General features: G+C 38.9%; 1 protein-coding gene and 1 long non-coding RNA gene across 25 annotated transcripts in view; one reads left to right on the forward strand and one right to left on the reverse strand.

Annotated features, from left to right (window-relative positions):
• Positions 1–21392, forward strand: part of ADAT1 (adenosine deaminase, tRNA specific 1) — a 29203-nt gene extending 7811 nt beyond the window's left edge. For 6 of the 24 annotated variants that reach the window (XM_026081097.1, XM_026081098.1, XM_026081088.1 and 3 more), the window contains 6 exons: positions 771–811; positions 2668–2813; positions 4516–4534; positions 4770–4869; positions 8716–8802; positions 16904–20878. In XM_026081097.1, the coding sequence (XP_025936882.1) occupies positions 771–811; positions 2668–2813; positions 4516–4534; positions 4770–4869; positions 8716–8802; positions 16904–17036 (526 nt within the window). In that variant the 3' untranslated portion in view covers positions 17037–20878. Of the gene's footprint in view, positions 1–770; positions 812–1581; positions 2318–2667; positions 2814–4515; positions 4535–4769; positions 4870–5195; positions 5258–6443; positions 6527–8715; positions 8803–13535; positions 14319–16683; positions 20879–21253 lie in introns of those variants that run through there. The other 18 variants (XM_026081090.1, XM_026081095.1, XR_003255937.1 and 15 more) reach the window with 17 other exon arrangements.
• LOC112973332 lies at positions 8809–21471 on the reverse strand. Its single transcript, XR_003255946.1, has 3 exons — positions 21392–21471; positions 11326–11481; positions 8809–11188 (listed from the first exon to the last, which is right to left on the reverse strand). It is a non-coding gene; the product is annotated as an uncharacterized LOC112973332 (long non-coding RNA).
• Positions 21472–21500: the final 29 nt, after the last annotated feature.

A 21500-nucleotide genomic window follows, 5' to 3' on the forward strand; every position in this document is an offset into this window, starting at 1 on the left:
GTGAATTTCTGCAGATTCACATTTGCGAAAAGTAGCCTTATGTAGTATGGAGAAAAGGTGACTTCAAATTTGATACACCAGCAGCAGACTTAAAAATACTTTCTGTTAGACTCAAGATCCACCTAGTTCTCCCTCCTTTGAGTTATAAGAATTTGTTACCACCTGAGCCTTCCTAGAAGCCTTCCAGCAGAAAATATAACTTGAAAGAAGACAAACTGAGGGTGGATTTTATTTTATTTTATTTATTAGCATGGTGAAGCTGAACTTTTCTTGCACTCTTCTTAAATTTGTTTCCTCAAATAGTGTAAAGAAAAGCTTTTAATTTATTCAGTTATTCATACTTCACAAATCATTCTGAATATCAATAACTTCTCTTTTATAGAATCCCTCTGTTGGTGAGGAAGAGACTTTTTCTTGCACGTGACTGAATAACACAGACACTTCCTAAAGTTTAATTTAATAATAATAGTAAAATTCATAAAGGCAATCTGATTAAAAAGCTCCAAATCTGATTAAAAAGATCCAAATGAATGTGTAGGTAGTTTTTTTTTTTTGCACATATTTATAAGTAGCATGGGTTAAGATGATACTAGTTTTATGTTGATTAAATGTAAACCATTCCCAACCTTTTTCCATCACGTACTTTAAAATAACTTTTTTGAGATTTGTCAGTTTCTGTTTTCACCCTTTCTTACTTTAGTCCTGAATGTATCAAATTCTTACCTCTGTGCCTTGTAAATACCTAACACGTAATTAATTTTTTTTTTGAGAGAGAGAGAGAGAGAGAATGTCATTGACTTCAAGAGGCCAGGTGGGTAAGGATTATAGAAAGATTATGTGGCTAGCTGGTTTTGATTTTGGATGGATATGATAGTCATGTTGAACATCTGTTTGCAGGTTTCACTCAGGAATAGTTTGCTGTTAATATTACATAGATACTTCTCATGTATACACTGTTATAGTATACTGTTGCACAGGGTAACTGTGGAAAAGGCGTCTTTCTGGTTGTCTTTACAAAGTCTGTTAAAACTTGGCGTTTTATGCAGGTTTCACTGATTTTAGAAACTGATTTCAGACTTACTTTCTCAGCAAGTACCTGGGTAAACAATGCAGCATTTTAAGCTTGCTTTGAAAGGATTTGTAATAAAAATAGTTTCTTTTTTGCTTTTTAAAGTCTTCCCAAGCTTTGATTCAAACTTAAAGTTTTCTAAAATAATATTATTTGAGTTAGTCCATATACATACAAGTCCAGCCAGTGTAAAATTTCAAAATCATTGTTTTGTCTGCTCTAAGTAGAGGTTTCTGAAATCTGCCATTCCAAAGTTTTGACTGTTTTACGTGCCCTCAGTGTGCTGCTCAGCCCAGGAAACTGAGTTATAGATTTAACACAAACTACTGCAGTATGATTGATCCCTTTTGGTTTAGAAAGATGAGTGCTGTTTAGCAACCAGATTGGAAAATCATGAGTTCACATCAACTTCTGTTTGCATCATTGTTAACTGTCACTTTGTAACTTTTGAGTGAAACTTCACACACCTATGCATGCTTCACGCTTGCACACAGGCTTATATCTCTCCTTAGTCTTTTCCACCATTTGAATACACACTTGATTTGGATGTGCAATGCAAGCTCACCTTTGCAGTCTTCATGCATTCTGAGGGATGCACTTCAGAATTCTGCCATGAGATCCTGGGCCTTCAGCTTCTGTAAGGATGAGGTTTGTGGCTCCACAGCTCTGGCTTTGGAATACTTGTTTCTTGTCCTGCTGCTATGGAATATGAAAGAACTAGAACTTTTGAATATTTTCCACTTCTAGGAATGATTGAAATGATGGATCCCTGCAGCAGTTCAGAACATCTAACACAAGCCAGCTTTTACTGGCCAATTGGAAAAAAGAGAGTTGTGTTAGACTAGAAGCACAAAGCTTATGTGCATTTCCATGGTGGTAAAATTGTCTGCTTCTTTGATGTGAAATAYATGCAAGATTTCATCTTTTTCCCTGCAGTGAGTAGTGGAGCTCTGATAATGTAACCTGTCACCTCAGGGGAATTCACACAGGAGGCTGAGTCCACTGCTGCTAAATGAGGAAAGCTGCCTACTGTGCAGTGACTTTCATGCTTCTTAGATCCTTGAGTTGATTAAAACTATCCCAGCACAAAAGGATAAAAAATTCTTCTTTAGGAAGCTGAATCAATTCAACAGAGGAATCAGCATTAGAGGAAGGTACAAGGGAATGCACAGAATTTATTGATTAGGAAGGGAGAAAAGGAGAGCAAGAGAGAAATTGGGGAGCAGAACTCCTCCCTTTAAGAAGCAGGTATTAGACCAGATCATCTGAAAGGATTGACTCGGCTTAGTATCTCATTCTCTCTTTCATACCTTATCTCCATGGATTTATACTAGCTTTTAACTCAATCTGTTTTAAAATCAATTCACTGCAGTTTTCTGGAATGAGCAAGGTCTTACTAAACTATTTGACTTTGTTTTTTAGAACCTAAACAAATACTATTTAGAAAGAAAAAAAAAATCCTCGTATCTCTTTGACAACCCATGTTCAATTCAGTTTAAAATGTAATACGTTTCAGATCATGAAGGGAGGTTGCACAAATCTGCTTGTCCTGTAAGATCAGACTTTAAATCGCTTGCATTCTTCCATGTTTACTTTAGGTGTCAGCAAATCTCATTTTTACCAGATGGTTTTCACACTCAGGATGTTAAACTGCTGCAGTCAAATCTTCAGTTTGAACATAGCCGTCAGGCAATCCAGGAAGTTCAAACTAACAGCAAAACAAAACTTGTTCCCTGTGGTGCAGGTGAGTTAACTTCAACTAGTTGCATAACTGTGTGCAAAAGACCAAATAAAAAAATAGTCATTTTGGTGAAATTTTGTAAAATTTAACTTCATTCATTGCCAGTGTTAGCGACAAAGTGTGGCTTGTAGCAAGAAATTAATTTCAGGGCAGAACTTAATTGTTAATAATATTCATGCTCTCCTGATAGTTCCCTTAAGGTGTTTTTCACACTGAATAAAAGATTTTGTTGATATCATTAAGAATTTATAATCTAAAAAAAGATGGAAAGTAACAAGTGAAGACATGTTCTAATGGTGATAGGAAGACAAAACATATCAAAAGACTTCTTAGTTAGTTATGCATTTTCCTTGGTAATGAACATAAGACTGTAAAACTTGTCATGCTGGGTTATGCTTGCAATCTTTCCAGAAATCTGTGAACATAGAAAGTATACAGAGTAGTGCAGTATAAAGATTTAATTGATAGAGTTTTGAGACGTTGCATTTCTTGTCATGGTGACGAATGAATATGAAAGTCATGTGATTTAGCAGTGTGGTCTTATGGCTTTGCAAAAAAAAAAAAACAAAAAAAACCCCCCAAAGAACAAACAATGGGACTGCCACCATAGGTGTGTAGCTAAACAGTTTCTTTAACTTGGACATGCATACCTTCTGTTGTTGTATACCTTTCTGGATTAACTGGAACTGGAAATTATTCTATTAGAATAGGTCTGATGATAAAACAGAATGGAAACAAAGGGCTTCTTAATGGATTTCATAGACTCGTTAAATTGGAATTACTTACAGGTGCCAAGAAGGAAAAGATTTTGATACTGTGATGATGAATACTCAAAACAAGCATCAGGAGAGATAAAGTTTAGATAGCAAACAGAATCCATTATTGAAAAATGCTGCCAATTCACTTAGGAACAACAACAAAAAAAATCTGAAACTGTGTGTAAATTCCTGAACATGCCTTTTATTTTGTGCAGTTACTCAGGTCATTCTGTTAGAAAATAGAGAGCAATGCTTTATCATGCTTTTTCATAGATCAATTATGCTAAACTAAGTTTTTTGGAAGGGGTGAAAATCAGAAGTCTAGATTCAGAGTTTTTAAACCAAATATTGAAATGTGCTAAACAGGAACATTGCAGCTGGTACAAAGCAAAGAATAAGGATGATTAATTCTGGAGAGCTCACAGAGTTCTCTTGGGTCTAAGGTTAGTTAGATTTAAAACCAAATGAATCTTACAAAGTGTAGAGAGATCCTAGAAGAACCTGTGTGTAAGGGGACTCACCCACTGGCAACTAGTTAAGCAATGATATTTGATGCAAAATTATTGGTAATGTCAAATCTAAAGATGTATATGAGGAGTTGAGGAAAAGTACTGCAATGTTGAGGTAAAATTCAGGTTCCAGCACCAAGAACTGTATAGTCCAAAATGGTAATTAGGTATCAGAGTGTAGACAAAGGATAAGGATGTTGGCATTTGATATCTCTTCCAACAAATTGTTGTTAGTTGACTACTATCTAATAATATTTTTAAAGTAGTGTCTACAGATATTTGATGTATGTAAGTATCAAACATAAAGAGAACTATTTAGATGACCTAAGATAAACTAATAAGAAAAACACAGGGTGACTAGTGCAGATGGCTGGGGGGGGGAGTATTTTACAGCATAATATGAAAATAAGCCTGGAGATTTCTTCATGCTTTTTCCAGACAGGATACACAAAAGAAGGTAAAAATCCCTCTAAAAAGGGGAGAATTATGAAGCTGGAGGCCAAATGTTTCAAGAAGCATCAGTTTCCAAAGAAGCTGATTAAGATGAAATCATGGTTCCTAACTCTTCATAGTTTATCTGAATTATTTTGGGAAGTAGCACAGTATCATGTGAACACGTTGCATGGAAGAAACTGTAAGTTTTGCTTTTGTGCTGAGAGTGTCTTCCTTGTTCATAAACCTTTCTTCCCCAGCTATCAGTTGGAGTGCAGTCCCTGAGCAACCTCTGGATGTCACCTCAAACGGCTTCCGGCAGGGAACAACAAAGAAAGGGATCGGCAGCCGTCAGAGCAGGTGTGGGAATGTTGTGATATCTGGACGCATATATCTCACCTGTTAGCATACATGCATCTCTCTTAGCTCTGTGGGATGTGTAAGGCATTGTCTGCTCACTCTTTTTGAATAGATAGGGAATGGGGAAAAAGGAAAAGTCACTGTGTAGGGGAATGGGAAAAGCCGAAGGAGAGTTAACAAGCTTATTCCATTTCTTGCTTGTCACCTTTGATAAAGGAGAATATTGTAGATAATGGTAGTGGGGGGGGCTATGACCAATTTTTTTTTATTAAAACATGATTTATTTATTGATGAAGTTAGCAAAACTATTGCTTTATACCTTTCAGGTTGATGACTATGAAGGAAATCAGCATGTTGCTGGGTCCTGTTTTTACAGTTTTCTTTTTCTGTAAGATTAAGACCAGCTGTTTCCTGACCTGGATATATGATTGTTATAAATATTGCTTTGAAATGCAAGTTTCTGCCTTAAAGTTTGGAGATGTTATGAAACGCTTGCAGCAGATTTCTACTCAGAACATGTCACCTTTCCAGTTGTCTTCGTGACACTATACTGTTTTAAGAACTGTCATAAGCTTCTATCACCTGTTAACATTTAAAGAAACATGTATGTATTTTTCTTGTGCTTGAGAGGAATTTCTTGTAAACAAACACAAACAAATTTCTCCATCATCTCTGTCTAGGCTCCCCTCAGTTTAGGTGAGATGACCAAAATGATCATTGTTCTGTAGCAGTTCAGCTTGAGAGTTGTGGTCATGTTTTGGTCATTGACTGCTTACACTACCAATTTATCAATGGTCATATTGTCTGTTTTTCCCAGGCTTTCTGGGAGGATGAAGATAATTCTGGCAATAGTGAATGAAATGATAGGTAGAGAGAGGAGAATTCATGGGGAAGCATGCCCATGAGTTGCAAATTCTGAGCTTCTAGAAGTTATACCTGACTTGACTGAAGTCTGTCCTATTATATCCTAGTATTTCCAACCCGTCTCTGGAAAGAAGAGGACCAGGAATTTTGTGGCTTTATTGGTGTCTGGGGTATTGTTATCACAGGTGACCTGGGTGACTTACGTGAACACCAGTTTTCAATATGTGGTGTGTAAGCTATTCCAGAGGGTGTATGAAAGATAATAAAACAAAAAACACTAACCTTMTTTTTGTAGGCTTAAATTTGCTATATAGCATTTGTGTACCAACTGTAAAAATTCTAGAAGCCTTTTGCTAGCTGCCAGTTTGCACAAAACTGTAGGAACTTAGTTATTGTTTAGAGGTTCTCTTCTCTTTTCTAGATGTGTTTGAAATTGGTTAAAATACTCAAAAGTTATTAGAGGGGACCTACAAGACAGTGTAATTGCAAAGGTCTTGTTTCCTTAGGAAATCAGGATTAAAAACTATGTCAAGGAATAAGTAAACAGTTTATGCTTTTGTGATAAAGGTCCAAATACAGAATTCATATCCTGTGGGGGGGGAGGGTAGTGTTAAACACTAAACAAGACTTGCATTTCTACCCTCTTTTTTTTTTTTTTCCCCTCAAGGAATCTGATTGATTAGTGATTTTTTTTTTTTTCCTCTCTGTAGCACAGAAACCTATGCTAGATAACATTAGATACCAAGGAAGGTAAAGCTGACTGACCAGAAGGAATTTGTAGATAGACTTTCTGGTATGTGCTTTTGTTAATGCTTAATTAACTGAAACACCAAAAACTACAATATGAACCTTTGACAAATTAACATGAAGGTGAAAGTTTAGAACTTCTTTGCATGCCAATTTTGGGGTTCTTAAATAACTTAATAGCAAAATAGAAAGCTTTTTTAAATGCTTCTGGAGAATCAGATTGCATGTTTTGGAAAATTGAATCAGTCATTGTGAGGACAAATATAGAAAAAGATTTAAATCAGTAGAGAAAATAAGTGGGGCTTTCAAAACAACCCATGTTTTAAAAACAGCTGTTCTGGTTGCCTGACTTTGGGGGAAAGAGAAGGGCTTAAAGCTGACAGAGATGCCAATGGTATCTTTAAAAGACTTTTTAAACTTGGAATGATTTTCTTTATGATCAGCCTTTTTGTATTTAACTACCCTGCTACTGTTACTGAATACATCCTCTCAGAACTCTTGTGAACAAGGCAGAATTGTTCAGATACTTCTACTTGGTTTTTGTTGTTTTTGAGTGTGTGGGGGGGTTGACTAATACAAAGTTTGTTGATTTGGTGAAACCTTTGAGATCCTCTGTGGTTGTTTGATCAGTGCTGGAACCAGTCTTGACTCAACCTCAGCTATAGCTGTAGGCTGATGAGGGTGCAGTCTCCCACAGATAACACTGTGCAGATATTAAAATATTCTCTTTGCAAAATGACACAGTGCTGCTAGGACTCTTTTACAGCTTACCCTTGGGACAATGTAGCTTTTTATCAGTATAACACTTTAAATGAAGGGAAAAGGCTGGTGGGCAGTTCAGATGGGGTAGGAGAACTTAAATTGTGGAGGATCTTTTTACATTTCTTCAAAAAGTGAACAGACTTCTTTTTAATCGAAAATGTTGAATTGGGTTGTACTACTGTGAGCTGTAAAAGGAAGTGCATCCTTCCAGATTCCCATGCTCCTGCTCAATTCCCATAGAAACCTTGCAGGGAAAGGAAAAGCTGTAAAATTTTCCTACCAGTGTAAAGGGGGAAACATAATCTTGTGCCAGCCTGCTACATTTCTGAAGGTTTCATGGTTGATGGGTGCTTTAAAGGAAAGGTGTGAATGACTACCTGTTCCTTAGCTTGACCTTCCCTTTCTCCTCACTCTGTTTCTTTTTCCCTGTTATCTAAATATATAAAATTGTCACTAAGAAGCATATTGTCCAATTTCTCTGAGGGCATAATTTCAGAATAGCTTGAACTGGTCTAAGACAGGGCTGTTCTCCTTCCTCTCTTCYGGTTTTACCTGCACTGACCTTGCCTGACTGTTGTGAACTCTTATGGAGAACTGAACCAGCCTAAAATAATCATTCTTCCCCTCCCCCCCCCTGCTTTTTGTAGGGTTAGACTGGGGCTTTTTTTGCTCCTAGTAGAGGATCACCACAGTGTCAGATGAGTACCAGATTGTGGACAAATCCCATTTTTGTGCCAAAGTCCACAACAAACAGTTTTCTGACTGCAGTCAGCAGCTGCAGTGCTGCACCTGCCCTGGACAGAGCACCAGTGCACCCTCCCTGCTGGTGGTCTGGACTACAGTGGGGAAAGCAAACCTGCAAATCTCTGAAGAAAACATACTGCCAGTATGAGGGAAGTGTGGAAGCGTGCTGAGAAACAAGAGGGCAGAACTGTGAAAGTCTTTGTTTCAACAGATTGAAACCGAAGTACAGTTTCAGAAAACTGCAAAACAGTTTGCAGCTATTGTATTTTATTTGGGGATTGTTATTCTAAATATTTATAAATATTTTATTTCAAAACATGAAAAGATAGTAATCACTTTTTAGAATGTACCAAAACCTTATTATTAGAATTTGATATTGCCCACTGTTTTTTTAGCATGCTTTGTACTTTTCAGATGCTTTCCTCTTTTCCAAGACATGATTGGACACATAGACTTCACTGCTGAAATCATATGACACACAAATAAAAAAAAAAAAAAGGCTTTTACGTACACTCTCTTCAGTTGTTCTTGAAAGCAGTTCTAGGTGTACATGGCTCTGGGATTTGGTTAGTCGTTTTTAAGAACTTCCCAGACCAAACTTTGTAAGAGAGGACAGGATCAAATGATCAGTCATTGCTCCAGGCCTGATGTGACAGATCTACTTCAGAAATACTGTTTTATTTACTCTGAGGAGTCTGAATCAAGTTTCTGATTTCTTTTTTCCATCAGATCCAAGATCTGTAAAGTAGAACTCTTCCATACGTTCCAAAAGCTGGTGACAAGTATTTCACAAGAGAATCTGCCGGACACTCTCAGGTAAAGTTGTTTTCTCTGTAGCTAGAAAAGTGAGTTTGTCTTCATGAATCTCAAGTGTACTGTGATGATACCAGAATCTTCTCGTGAGTCTCACTTTTGATAAACCCATTGTTAAAATCTGACACTTGAAGGATATGGCATGTGCTTGATGGGTTAGGAAGAATCTTTTGGGGGTCTTTTTTTTTCACCTCCTTGGAGAAGTACCTATGGCATCTCATGTATTAATGAGAGAGAGAGAGAGAGAGAGAGAGAGAGAAGAAATCACAGGTGGTTTCTTAATTTGGAGTTAAGAGTTTGGGGCAGCTGATCTGATCTAAAGGCTCACTTCTTTAGAAAAGGTTAAATTCTGCTCCTGGTCGTGGAGCCTTGTCCCTCCCTTGCACTGCTTCTGGTGCACAGTAGGGCAGGGTGTAGTTTCATATATACAGAAATAAATCTCTGACATTGGCTTAGAGATTCCAAGTGATGTAGAAGGTGCCAAATCCATTGTTTTGGAAGTTGTTTTTTGTTTTAGTCTTATTTTCAGCTATAACTTCGCCAATTCTGGGATGTGATTAGACACCAGATGTCAAGCTCATTTAATTGGTTGCAGTTGCTGATAGGGCCATATGGTCCTATCGCTCTTCCTTTGTATCAGTAGTGCTTCTCCAACACCATGTTGCCAGTTTAACTAGCTAATATGGTAGAAAACAATTTCCTTGTCTTCTGTGATTTCTGCTGGATTAATGAGGTGAATTTGTTCATGGAAACTAAAACAAGTAATAGAACCCATGCAAAAAAAAGTAGGAGGTATGTGTGGCTGGAAGCGGGGGAGATAGGCCATCTCTGCCTTTCAGTGGCACCAGGCCATTAGATGAGATGAACTCAGCCAAGTGTGCCCCGAGTCTTTAATCATTAGATTTTGCTTGCTTCTGTGTTTTGTGGATTAACAATTCCAGTTATTTTCTTCAGTGTATGTATGAAATGCCTCATAACTTTAAATGCACTGATGTCAACATGAGCCACATTATTGTTGAAATTACTTCAACTGATGCTATATACAGAGGTATACTTTCTCCTTAATTCTGTTTTAAATATAAAATTATTAGTCTCTTTGGGGTGGAAGTTGCTCCTCACTTATTTAGCTACCATGATTTCCTCAAAGCATGAACTGGTGTGTTGTTTGGTAGGTGACTCATTGTGCTAATCATGTGCTGCTTACATAAAGTCACTTCACCTCAGGCCTTTTCTAGATTCCAGCGGCTTTGTAATTTCCTTTGACTTTTTTGTCCTTTACCATTTTTTTTCTCTCTGGGTTTCTCCTGACAAAGTCCAGCTGATTCACAGATGTGGCATTGTTTTTAGACTGTGCAAACTCTGTTTATACAGTAGAGGTGCTAGCTCACCAGTCAGCCTGTCCAGCTGCTTCCCTTTTGAAGCCTTCCTTCTTCCTACTCCTTGAATAAAAAGCAAAATAGCAAGTCTCTTTGTATTGCTGTTTCCTTCTTCTTCCCTTTCCCTTTCCACGCAGTATTCTGATAACGTGCTTTCTTCCTTTTATGTAGTCTGAATTTGAGTGGACTTCAGATAAGAGCTTCCACATTCTCGCATTGTTTTCGCTAAACTCCCATGTGTTCAACTCTTACCCATTTTTTTCTTTTCGTTCAAATGTATCTTGATATCCCCTCCTACAAATGGTCAGCTTCAATGCTATGTTGTCAGCCCATTTCCTCTTCCCTCTTTACCTCTAAGCCCCTGCCCTGCCTTTTCTGGTCCACTTTTTGATCTGTTGTCTCCAGTCCTTTCTGCTCCATCAAGGCAATCTTATTCCACAGTCCTTTTCAATTTACTATATATGAAGGACAAGGACCACTCTTTCCTTAGCCTTTCCCTCATCTACTCTTGAGCACTGTCAGACATAGGCTACTGGAACCAGTTAGAGCTTTATGTGGAACTAGTATAGTGATTATGATGTTTCTCTGTTTTCTTCTTTCTTTTGTGTAATCTTGCTTCTYCTGCTTTTTGTGCCTTCCTTTCTCTTTCCTTCTTCACCTCTTTCTGGAGGATCAGTGCAGGCACTGTTAAATTGGAACAGGTTGAGAGCCCAAAGGGGCAGAACTTTGATGCTGGCTTTCTGAAGAGGCAAGTTTGGGAATTTGTGATGATGTAGCTTATCTAAGAGGCTAAGCATAACAATTATTGGTTGCATTTTTTCGGGACTTAGTTTATTAGCTTTCAACTGAGGCAGGAAGGAGGAGTAGATTTTTGGTTGGCTTAATCTACTTCTTCACCAAAAACTAGATAGCATTCTGTTGTGCTGTCCCACTTCCTTCTGTTCTGATAATCTTGAAGATCTCCATCTCTTGTGCCTTACTTAAATCCTGGATTGTCTCCCCAGCTAGAATATCTGAAATGTTGCCAGTTACTCTTTTATATATAAATATATATATATACATACACACATATAAAATTCTTATATATAAAAAAATATAAAAAATACATGCTCATACACACACACACGTACATATATACATAACTTCTTACCTACTCCTTCTCTTATGTTGTTTAATGTTAGTATTTTGAAATTACTGGTACATAAATCCATCCTTTTCTGTTACCGCAGCCAGTCTGCCACGTTATTCAGATCCATTTACTGTTTTCCTCTCATTTTCTGCATCGCTTTCATGTTTTCTGTGCTCACTGTCAAAGGAATGATGGCAAACTTTTGACCTGTGTCAAGGGCTAGTGTTATGCCATTGCTAGTCTGAATTGTTACATAAAACCCCTGTAGTATTAATGTTCTTTGCAGAATGCTTAGTGGAAATAATGGCAAAGGAGTTTTTTTGCTTTGTTGGGTATTTTACCTGCTGGTAGAGCCATGCCTTGTCCATTACATAAGGAAATAAAAGCCGCCTTTTGTCATACGGTGGCATCCACTCAGTAGAGTCAGCTGGCATTGCTTTTTATGCAAGGTTTGGCTGGCTGCCCATCCCTCTGTCTGAGTATAAATGAGACTTTGTAATGTAAAGCCGGCCTGAGTTTCTTGCCAGGCTAGTTACATGGATGGCTGATCCTCTCCTCTTTTCTCTTAAATTATAGTCAGGAGCCATCACAATTAAGATTGTGCTTTCCTCCTCCTTCCCATTCAGTCTGCATTGTTGGTGATTCCAGTTCCAGTGACACCTAATGGAAGGGGATGGGCTGTTGTGCAGAGGAGCATGTGGCCCTGTGTTGCTGAGAGGCAATTAAGAGTACAGGGGCTTTTAAATGACTTTAAGGTTTAAATATCTAGACTAAAGTATAGAACCTTCCCTTGTTTTTTTTGTTTAAGAATTTTGCCTGTGTTCATTTGTAAAAACAACAGGCTTTCCCCAGGTGACAGCTAGATATTTCCTGCTGGAGTGACTGTGGATGATTGTGTGGAAATGGCAGCCTGGTTAGAGTACCTCTGTGGAATGGTCAAATTGAGGACCATCATGGGAAGGTTTTACTGTTAAAGAAGGAACTGCTTCAGAGAAATAAAAACATTTGTTTGTGGCCTCACTTATYAGTGTTTTGAAAACGTTGCAGGTAACCAGGCTGATGTAGTTGAGGTGGATGCATTTATAAACTATCAGTGAAACAGCTTTATCTGCCCTGTGAGCATCATCCAGTAATTCTTGCACAACATCTGTTTCTCCCACTTGAGTTAGACTGTATCTCTTAGATGTTGAACCTTGATGCAAGGGCTTCAACTGATGGAGGATCTACCATGACTTTATGTAAATTCTTGCAATAATCAATCCTCCATGTTCTTAAAAGTATGCCCCTTCTTTCCAATCTGAATGTTTTAGCTTCATCTTCTGGCCTCTTATTATGAACTTGCCTAGCCTTTTCTGCTAGATTAGAGAGTCTGTAGCTTACATGAAGTGATTTGTTGAGAGCATGTATAGAATTATGGTGGTTTAACTTAAACAGGATTTTTCTTTTCTCTTTCACTGGACAAAAGTGTCTGACTTCTGGATTATAATTTCTCCCTAAAATAAGATGCTTTTGTACTTTAAGCGTTCTGTGTGCTGTACAAATCATGCAGTAAACTGTCTTGGAAGGGCTGCAGCTTCATTTTTACTACTGTGATGAACAAAAAAAAATTGGTAATTAACAATTTTTTTTATAAATCTTATTGTAATTTTCTAATACCTTTTAAATTTTTGTTCCTTTTTGAAGTTTGTACACTAAACAATTTCTTAGATGGTCTTACTACTGCAGAGATTTTTAAGGCCTGAGGGACAATTGGATCCTCTGATCTAACTAAGGAAGTCTTTTCTTTACTGCAAGTCGTAGATCCTTGTTAGGCCTTTGCCAAATCGAAGAATCTTTTATTAAATAGTATTTTCTGCCCCATGAAGATATTAATACATCATAATCATCTCAAGACTTGATCTTTTTTAATTACTGTGTTGAGCTTCTACATCATCTCCTCTATGTAGCTCATTTTTCCACATCTCAGATGGCATTTTCCTGAAGCCCCAAAGCTTGTTTTGCAGTTTTTCAATAATGAATTGAAAGCTAGACACAACAATGCATTTGGGAGACTGCTGCTGTGGTATAAAGAGGTACTTTCAGTTCTTTGCTTTCTATACCCACTCTTTCCCTGAATCTRTGACAGGGTTGTAGTAACCATTCAAGAACAGTAAATTAGCTGCTCACACTCAACAGTACTGCCATGACTTCAGGTTTTGTTCCATTGCGCATAACCTTACATTAAAATGCAGGCGCTGCAGACAAAGTTTGCAAGTGATACCAGTTGTTAAGAAGATGAACAAGTCACAATAGGAGTTAACTCGGTGAGTGAATTCCACCCAAATATGACAAGTTTTATGTGAAGCACTGATGAAGATACTACTAGAATCAGGTCGAGTATGGTTTCCTGGCCTCTATCATTAGGGATTTGCTGCTGATTTTTATATATTGATGATCTGTGAGCTTTTGTCCTTTTACATGCGATTCATTAATTTTTGTATAAAATTAATTTTTGGTCAAATGCCTTGCGATTCCATCAACATTTTTTTCTTGTGCAATATGTCTGTAATCTCAAATTTGCATAATAGGTTGAATGTAAATGAATATGGAATTAAAAGTATGGTTTGTCTGTTGCTCGGAAGAAAGTGTGGAATCGGCGTGCAGCAGTGTATTGCTTTTCTGCACAAGCTGCCATGTTTGTGGAAAGAATAATTTCTTTTCTATTTTGCATGTGGCTGAACACATGAATCTTTTCAAGTGTAATGGTGATTTATATGATGCTTTTATCCATAAATGGTGATACCTTTAAGAATGGAATTTTGCATCTCTGGATCGCCTCTCGTGGCTCTGTCACACAACTGTCAGAACCACCCAACCTCTCTTACACAGTAAGGTAGAGGCAAGGCAGAAATAGTAAAGGAAGACGTAAAAGGAATGTAGGCAGGCAGACATAGATAGGCTGGAGACTTTAGGATTGCACTGGACTTTGCCTGGGGCAGCAGACAAGTGTTCACTTCTGGCAAAAAAAAAAAAAATCACAGGTTTTTCATTGCAGATGCTGAGAGACTTAATAGCACAACCAAAGCTGAGATATAGTTGAATCACGTTGAGGTTTTTAGGCAGATGTAATGTACTTTGAATTTGAAAGCATTTTTCCTATGTTTGCATTGAAAATTTCTCTGAAGCCCAAGGGAGAAGTTGAACACGAATTAAATAAATCTGTTTGATTTTTGGCAGTTCTGCGAAGAAGTTTTTTAAAATGCAGAGACTCCTAAAAGGCTGCAGTCACATGTGCTCTTGTAGCTGCTGCCGAGTTGTCCGTTCTGGTTTCCTGCTTAGAAATGTGTTCCTCTACTGTTTGCTGTAGCAGTTCCCGAACTGRGGTCTGTCAGAATAAACTAGGTTAGAGAGATCCCCTATGTTTTTTAGTTCAACTGGGTCAGACTGCCAGATATGAATTGAGGGGCCATTGCTTTGCCAACAGATTCAGAAAAAAGAGCAATGTTTAGCAAGGATGAAATGAAGAGCAGTTAGGGATCGGAGTCTTTCTCTTGGCTCAGTGGCAGAGAGAACATACGTATATGCTTATGTCCACAGCAGATCTGAGGAAGAACATTCCCCTAGGAAAACCGCTGCTTCACCCTTAACAAGATTGAGCCAGTCTAAAATTTTTGTCTGTGTTGAATGGTTCCTTTTTGAGCTTTGACTGTCTCCCATGTGACCTAATAAATAAAATTAGCTATTTTTTGAAGATGTAAGCAGCATCTGGCATCAGCTATTCTATGATAAAGAACAAATATGAATCATTAGATGCACTTATAGTGAAGAAGGGCGGAGTCAAAGTCTTAAATAAATTTGTCGGAAGTGCCTTCAGTGCAAGAAGGGTGCTAGCACAAGAGAGTTTCTTCCCAAAGGATAAATACGTCATCGTCCATGACTGTAATCATGCCTCTTGTTCCACAGAGAACGGTCTTGAGGTGGGGGAGGAGAAGCTGATGGTTTGTACTGTGTCTTGGAGGTATATGTAGGTATACCTAGGAGAGGAACAGCTTGCCTGTATTACAGAGATTTGAGGGAGCTGGTTGGGGCCACAACCCTTCTTGGAACTGTGCTGTTTCCTGAATGTTGCATAGGCAGACATTTGCTGGTCTTCTGCCTCTTCAGGGATGCTCCTAAACCATGATCCACCACTGATAATGTGATTCTGTGACTGACACACTGAGCAGGTGGAGGAGAGTTGGAGTGGGCCCTTCCATGGAACTTCCTGAGCGGTGGTTAGTTTGAGTCAAATTAATGTGAAAGAATGATAAAGAAAGCAAAATGGATTAGCTGTGACAACAGGGCGGGCAGGTTTGTAAGAGTATGTACATCTCCATGTACTGCAATGGCATGGACAGGTTCTTTCCTCCTGCGCTTTCTGAGACTAAGGTCTGCAGGACAGATGATATCTCACGGCTTGCTATGCAAGTCACAGTGTTCTAAAAATACATTTATAATGGAATGCTGAATGTATGAAATACAGCTTGTGATGGTCTGCTATGTCTAAGCATTGGCCTTCTCAGCATCTGGACTTTGCATTTTTTTCTGAAATCCTTGTGGTGGTTTTGCTTGTTTGGGGGAAGGGGGGAAGCTGGGGGGCAGGGCTGCCTTTAGGCATGAAAGTCTGCTCTGGAACTTTGTGCAGTGGTTCTCAGACTCCTTAGATTAGGGCCCCTGAAATAGTTCGGCTATTCCTCTTTCTTCTTTTTGACCCATGTTCCTACTGGGTCAAATGTATAAATGTTACATGTTTCATGTGGCTGACAGAGACTGATGGGAAGAAGAAGAAAGAGGATGGGAAAGAACAGCAAGGAAAGGAACAAAGTCTTGATGAAATTGTTTTGGTGTTCCTTGTGCTATCTCTCTCTTGTGTTTCAGAGATAATCTTGACTTGATTTTCCCTATTTTGAAAAACAGTGGTATAATGCACTCAGCAGATTGGCTGATGGTTCAGCTGAGATTGTGGGGAGCAGGTGCTGCATAAAGGAGGAGAGCAGAGCATGGGAACTGCACTCTCTATCTCATGCATTAGRGAGAAGATGAAAATATTTTCTCCTTGCCTCCTGTTTCTTTCTGTCGCGCTTCCCATTTATTTTGTGTTGGAAAAGAAAAACTGTCCTCTTCCTCGCTGGCCCCTTGCCTCTGTCCAACAATCATATCCATTCTAGCAAAACATAGCCCCATCCACCCAATTCAAAACACCCCTCTCTAGCCACCTTTTCTGCTTTGCTTCTATGTTTTTTGCTATTATGGAAGTGTTCTGTAACCTATTGTCACAAAGTCAGACATTGTCACTTCTATTGCTGAGAAGTGTGTATGAAGCATGGCAGAAGAGTTGTGTTTTATTTCCTTCTTTTACAGAGACTGCTGACAATGTTGAGAAACACTAGCTCCTTCAGGGTCTGGACCTCTCCAGTTTCCTTAGAAGTGCAGAAGGGTTTTACTTAGTAGCACAGAAGAGCTCATGGAACATCGTGCATGCATCAGCATTATTAAATGTGTTTGGCTTTTTTTTCATTTTGTGACATTTACATCCAATAGGATAATAGAAGTTTGTTCACTGTTGTGTATTTTGTGTCAGGATGAAGACTCTAGAAACCTATTACGACTACAAGGAAGCTGCATTAAATTATCAAGAAGCCTGGGAAGTGCTGCGTAGCCAAGCCCTGCAGGGTTGGGTCAAGAATGCCAAGGAATACCTGCACTTCACATGAAAGTATATGAAGCTGTATAAATCCGGCAATAAGCCCTGGTGCACAGCAGATACCTCTGCAGTTCAAGAGCCAGGAAAAGATGTGCTCTAGTTTCTGTGCCTTAAGGAGATAGGAGTGAAAAGGAAAGCAGTTTAAAGAAGCCCTTATTTTGGTTGATTTGAAGCCCCCTTTTTTGTGAGATATAAAAAAGAATCATTGCAGACTTAAAATTCTGAACTGCACAAAGCAATGTGTCACCAATAGAAAGGAAGCAGTGGTGTGCCATCCTCTGTTATCTGAGAGCATGATCTATCACTTATAGTCCACTGGAATGGGAGTAATGTCAACTGAAATTGCTGTGGAAAAAAGTCTGTTGCTGTAAAACTCTAGTGCTGTTTTTTCCTCCTCCTCTTCATAATGTTATGGTTGGTTTTGTGTTGCTGGGACAACCCTAATGTATAGTAAGTTGTACTTCTGTAACTCTTGGCTCTCTCTGCTTGGTGCCTGGAAAAAAATTCTGTTCCCCCTAGTCCCATTGCCCCTAACTGGAAATATTAGTTCTATTCAAAGATATTTTTTCTTTTTCATAAAGTAGCCAAAGAGAAGCAAAGGAGTGATGGGAAGAAGACTGCATCAAACAATACAGCTTATAGCACGCACTGCATCTCTCTTCTTCTCAGGACTTTGTCAGATACCCCTTTAACTGCTGTGCTTCTGTAGGTGGGAAAGAAACCTCCTGAAGTATTTGGTTCAGGCAGATGTTTACCCACTTTTCAGTGTTTAAGTACCAGTTTTTCCCAGTGATAAATGGTTAATGAAAAGCAGGGATGTCTTAGCCATGTACCTCATTGTTTCCTGGCAAGTGTTCATTAATAGCCTGGCAAAGGTGGAGATGCTTTTGGGGGACTGGAAGTAGTCCTTGGTAGTCTTTGCCTCTATGCTTTATTGCAAAATAACATCTGCATGGCAAAACAGTCCAAAACTGCTAGCTCGGGGGAAGCAGTGTGTGATCCTCCTTACGCTTCCTGCCCCGGTTATTGCCTTCTGAGAGCAATTTCAGGACCACATAGTTGCTACTGAGTACATTCCTGTTTTGTGCTTGTGCTACTGTAACCTAATATTCACAAAACACTTGGGCAAAGCAATGGGAGGATGAAAGAAGTGGTAACTTGGAATTTAAGAATTCTTTAGTGATTTGAGTGTTCTGGCTATTTCACTTCTGTTTTGGTTTTGAAAAATGGGCGTGGCAGTTCTCATAACCTTTACAGTGTGTCTACTGAGCTGCATATGGGACTGGACAGGTGGTAGGAGAGATCAGATTGCAGTCTGAGAATTGGTTACCACAAATCCTTTTGCATCACACTTGGGTTGACTTTTCAAATAAGAGGAGATAAGGTTGAAGGAATAACAAAACTTAATTTCTCTGTGTGTAAGCCTATCCACTCAAATCCAGCATTGACATCCAGAAAGTCCAGTTAACTTGGGGAAGGAGCAGACATTCCGTGCGTGTATGTGGAAGAGGGCAGGGGAATATGGAGAATGATGACTTGCCTGAGTCGTCATAAGCTGGAAGGCAAGCCAGATGCCATTGCAGATGGGTTCCTAGGTGAACTTCAAAAAAGCAACCGACAGAAATGGTAGCAGTTATCAGAACTGAGGAAATAGCACTCCAAGGACAGAGTCTTGTAGCATAGTTATAGAGCTAACCAGTAAATTTCCAGGCTCCTGAAATTACTTCTGTCCCTCTCTGAAATCTTGCAGAAACCATAACCTGGACATACTTAGTTTCCCTTTGTTAATCATCAACAAGGTCTGTAGCGAACCTGCAGACCAGACTGGATTGTTCCCATTTCCTGTTCAGCTGCAATATTAAAATGGGTTACTACATAAGGCTAGTTGTTCTGTAGTCTTGGCATCAGAGTAGTTTTCAGATGAGCAGTTAGATTATGTTAATTCTTTTAACTCTTTCCTAACATTTGAACCTGGCTATTAAGAGGAATTGTTCCTGGTAAGATTTTCCTGTGCATTTGTAAAATACTTGTTAGCTGTAGACGGCTGCTTTCTGCTACTTGTCAGATTTAAAAGCAGCTTTAGAGGTGCTGAATGCTAATAGTAAGCTCACTCTTTGGGTGGAGTTGAGGGCATGTTTCAGCCTGGAGTCAGTCACTGAATACACAAAGAGCAGGAAGGAGTTAAAGCAGCATTTGAAAGACTCATTCACTAAGCTTGCGGGATCTTACTTGATTTCTGAGATTGAAAATAGCAGTGTTTAAATGCTACATCTGATTAATTCCAAAGTGTCGGGAAGTGCTGTAGCCAGTACTGAGAAACAGCTCTGAAAACCAGAATAGAGAAATGCAGAGGTAACCTCTGCTTTTGGAAGAGGTAGCAAACTAAGCTTCTGTCATTGTCTGTAGATCTTTGGAAAAATTGCTCCTGGAAGGCAGCACTTGACATGTTCCAAGCTTGTATGACTTTACTCTTCCATCCTGGAATAGCTCATGCACTGAAAAGCAGAGATGGATAAGGTGTGGGGAGGATGTTAGAATGCAGAGACCCTGCCACAGGAGAGCAGGTTGGGGAGTGAAGTGCCCACAGTTCATGGTTCATGGGGACAGCCAAATAGTTGTCACTGGGAACAGCAAAACAGATGAGGACACAAGGATTCCCCAGGCATGTATAAATTGCTCTGTAGAGTGTATTTGTATTACCCAGCTAGGTCTTTGACTCTCCCAAACTAGTAAGGACACCAGTGGTCCTTATTTGCCAAAACAAAGAAAACTGTAATCCTTAATTTGAATAGGATGCCTTTAACCGCTTCACTGCTAGAGAAACCATTCCATTCTCAATCATAGTAAGAAGACAGGGCAGACAGACTTCTTGTCTTTAAGGAAGTCAGGACCAGAGCATAGAAGCAACCAGTTTTGTCCAGGTCCAGAAGTAAATGATCAACATTTTGAGTTGGAGAGTACAGTTTCATGAGACAATAGGCTAGCACCCCACTGCCTCTGAAGAAGCAAGGTTCTGATCTTAGCATYGTGCTTCTACTCCTTACCTCATGCTGGCTGGAGTGTTTATTGATCTCAAGAGATTCAAAGTAATCTGAAGACAGTTCAAATTACTACTCCTGGCAGGAAACCAAACTATTACCCCAAAACAAGATAGCTTTTCACTAGGAGTTAAATCAGCAATCAGCCCAGTAAGCGCTAGAGCAATGGAAAAGCCAAGACTGCATTGCCAAGAGCAGAAAGGGGAGGAGTCAGGCTTCCTTTTTGCAGTGACAGAAAGCACACCTGGAGGAAATGCTTGAGGTATAAGCATGAAAGYGAAGAGCAAGTTACTTCTGGGAAGCTGCTGTTGGCAAGGAGGAAAGAAAGGTGTTACAGTAACTGGGAACCAAATGCAGTTGAAATGCCTAACAGTTCTTTCCCTCAAAGCATAACCATCCTGAATATCTGAAACTGTCATTATATATAAGTGGGTTGTGGCAGCAGTGCTACAGACAGAAGCAAAACAGTTTTTGAGGAAAGGCTGTCTAAGTTCAGGTAGTATTTGCTTATTTATGCAGGAGACGGTATTTCAGGTTAGCTTCAAAGTAGGGGACGTAGAAGCATTAGTGTAGGAATGGTTTTGTATTTACTCCATATCTTTGTTCAGTGCATAAATTGAAATGCCTTTCCAGTCTTGAAGAGTTAACAAAAAGTAAAGATGTGATCATATGGATGCCAGATGAACTGGACAAGTTGCTTTTAATCATTTTATAAGACTGACTGTGCAGAAGGGGGCAGTTCAAACGAAAATCTCTTGATCTGTTTTGTTTGTATTTGTAGATGCAAAATAAAGTTACTGCTGTAGAATCTTTACATCTGCATTCTCTGGAATTACTTGTGAACCTGGGCTGCTAAATCTAAACTAGTGAAACAGTTTAGCAGTAATTACGTTTTTTTCAGAGGCTGATGAAGGGAATTCCAAAAGTCATTTCAAGGATACCATTGGGAATAAAACTTCATCTTCCCTGCTTTGGGTTAGATATATCTGTGTGCTAGTATATAATTAGCTTTATCTTGTAGTTATAAGGGTTAAAGTTACATTTTTTACTATCTTGTTAATAGCTAGCAAAAAATATTACTTGCTACCATACACAAACTGCAAAGTTTCAGCTAAAGGAAACAACATTTGTCAGTAATGATATTAAAAATCACATCTGAAACCATTTTCTTTTCTTTCTTCTGAATCAGAAATTCTGTTCAGAGTAAGCATTCATACTAAATCCATGGAAAGGGGGATGGAAGCAATCCACAATGGAAATGGTGACAGAATGTTGACTAAAATACTGCTATACATTGCAGTGCTATTCAGAATCATGAAAAGCTTACTGAAATCAACAGCACGTTCTCAGATGCAGTAGGCATGTGCAGTGCACTTATTGCAACCAGCCTCAATAATAAAGTAGTATCAACGTTTCACAAGCTTCTGTCTTCTCAG

The sequence above is a fragment of the Apteryx rowi genome, unplaced genomic scaffold (assembly GCF_003343035.1).
Source record: "Apteryx rowi isolate R43461 unplaced genomic scaffold, aptRow1 scaffold_537, whole genome shotgun sequence".
Lineage (NCBI taxonomy): Eukaryota > Metazoa > Chordata > Aves > Apterygiformes > Apterygidae > Apteryx > Apteryx rowi.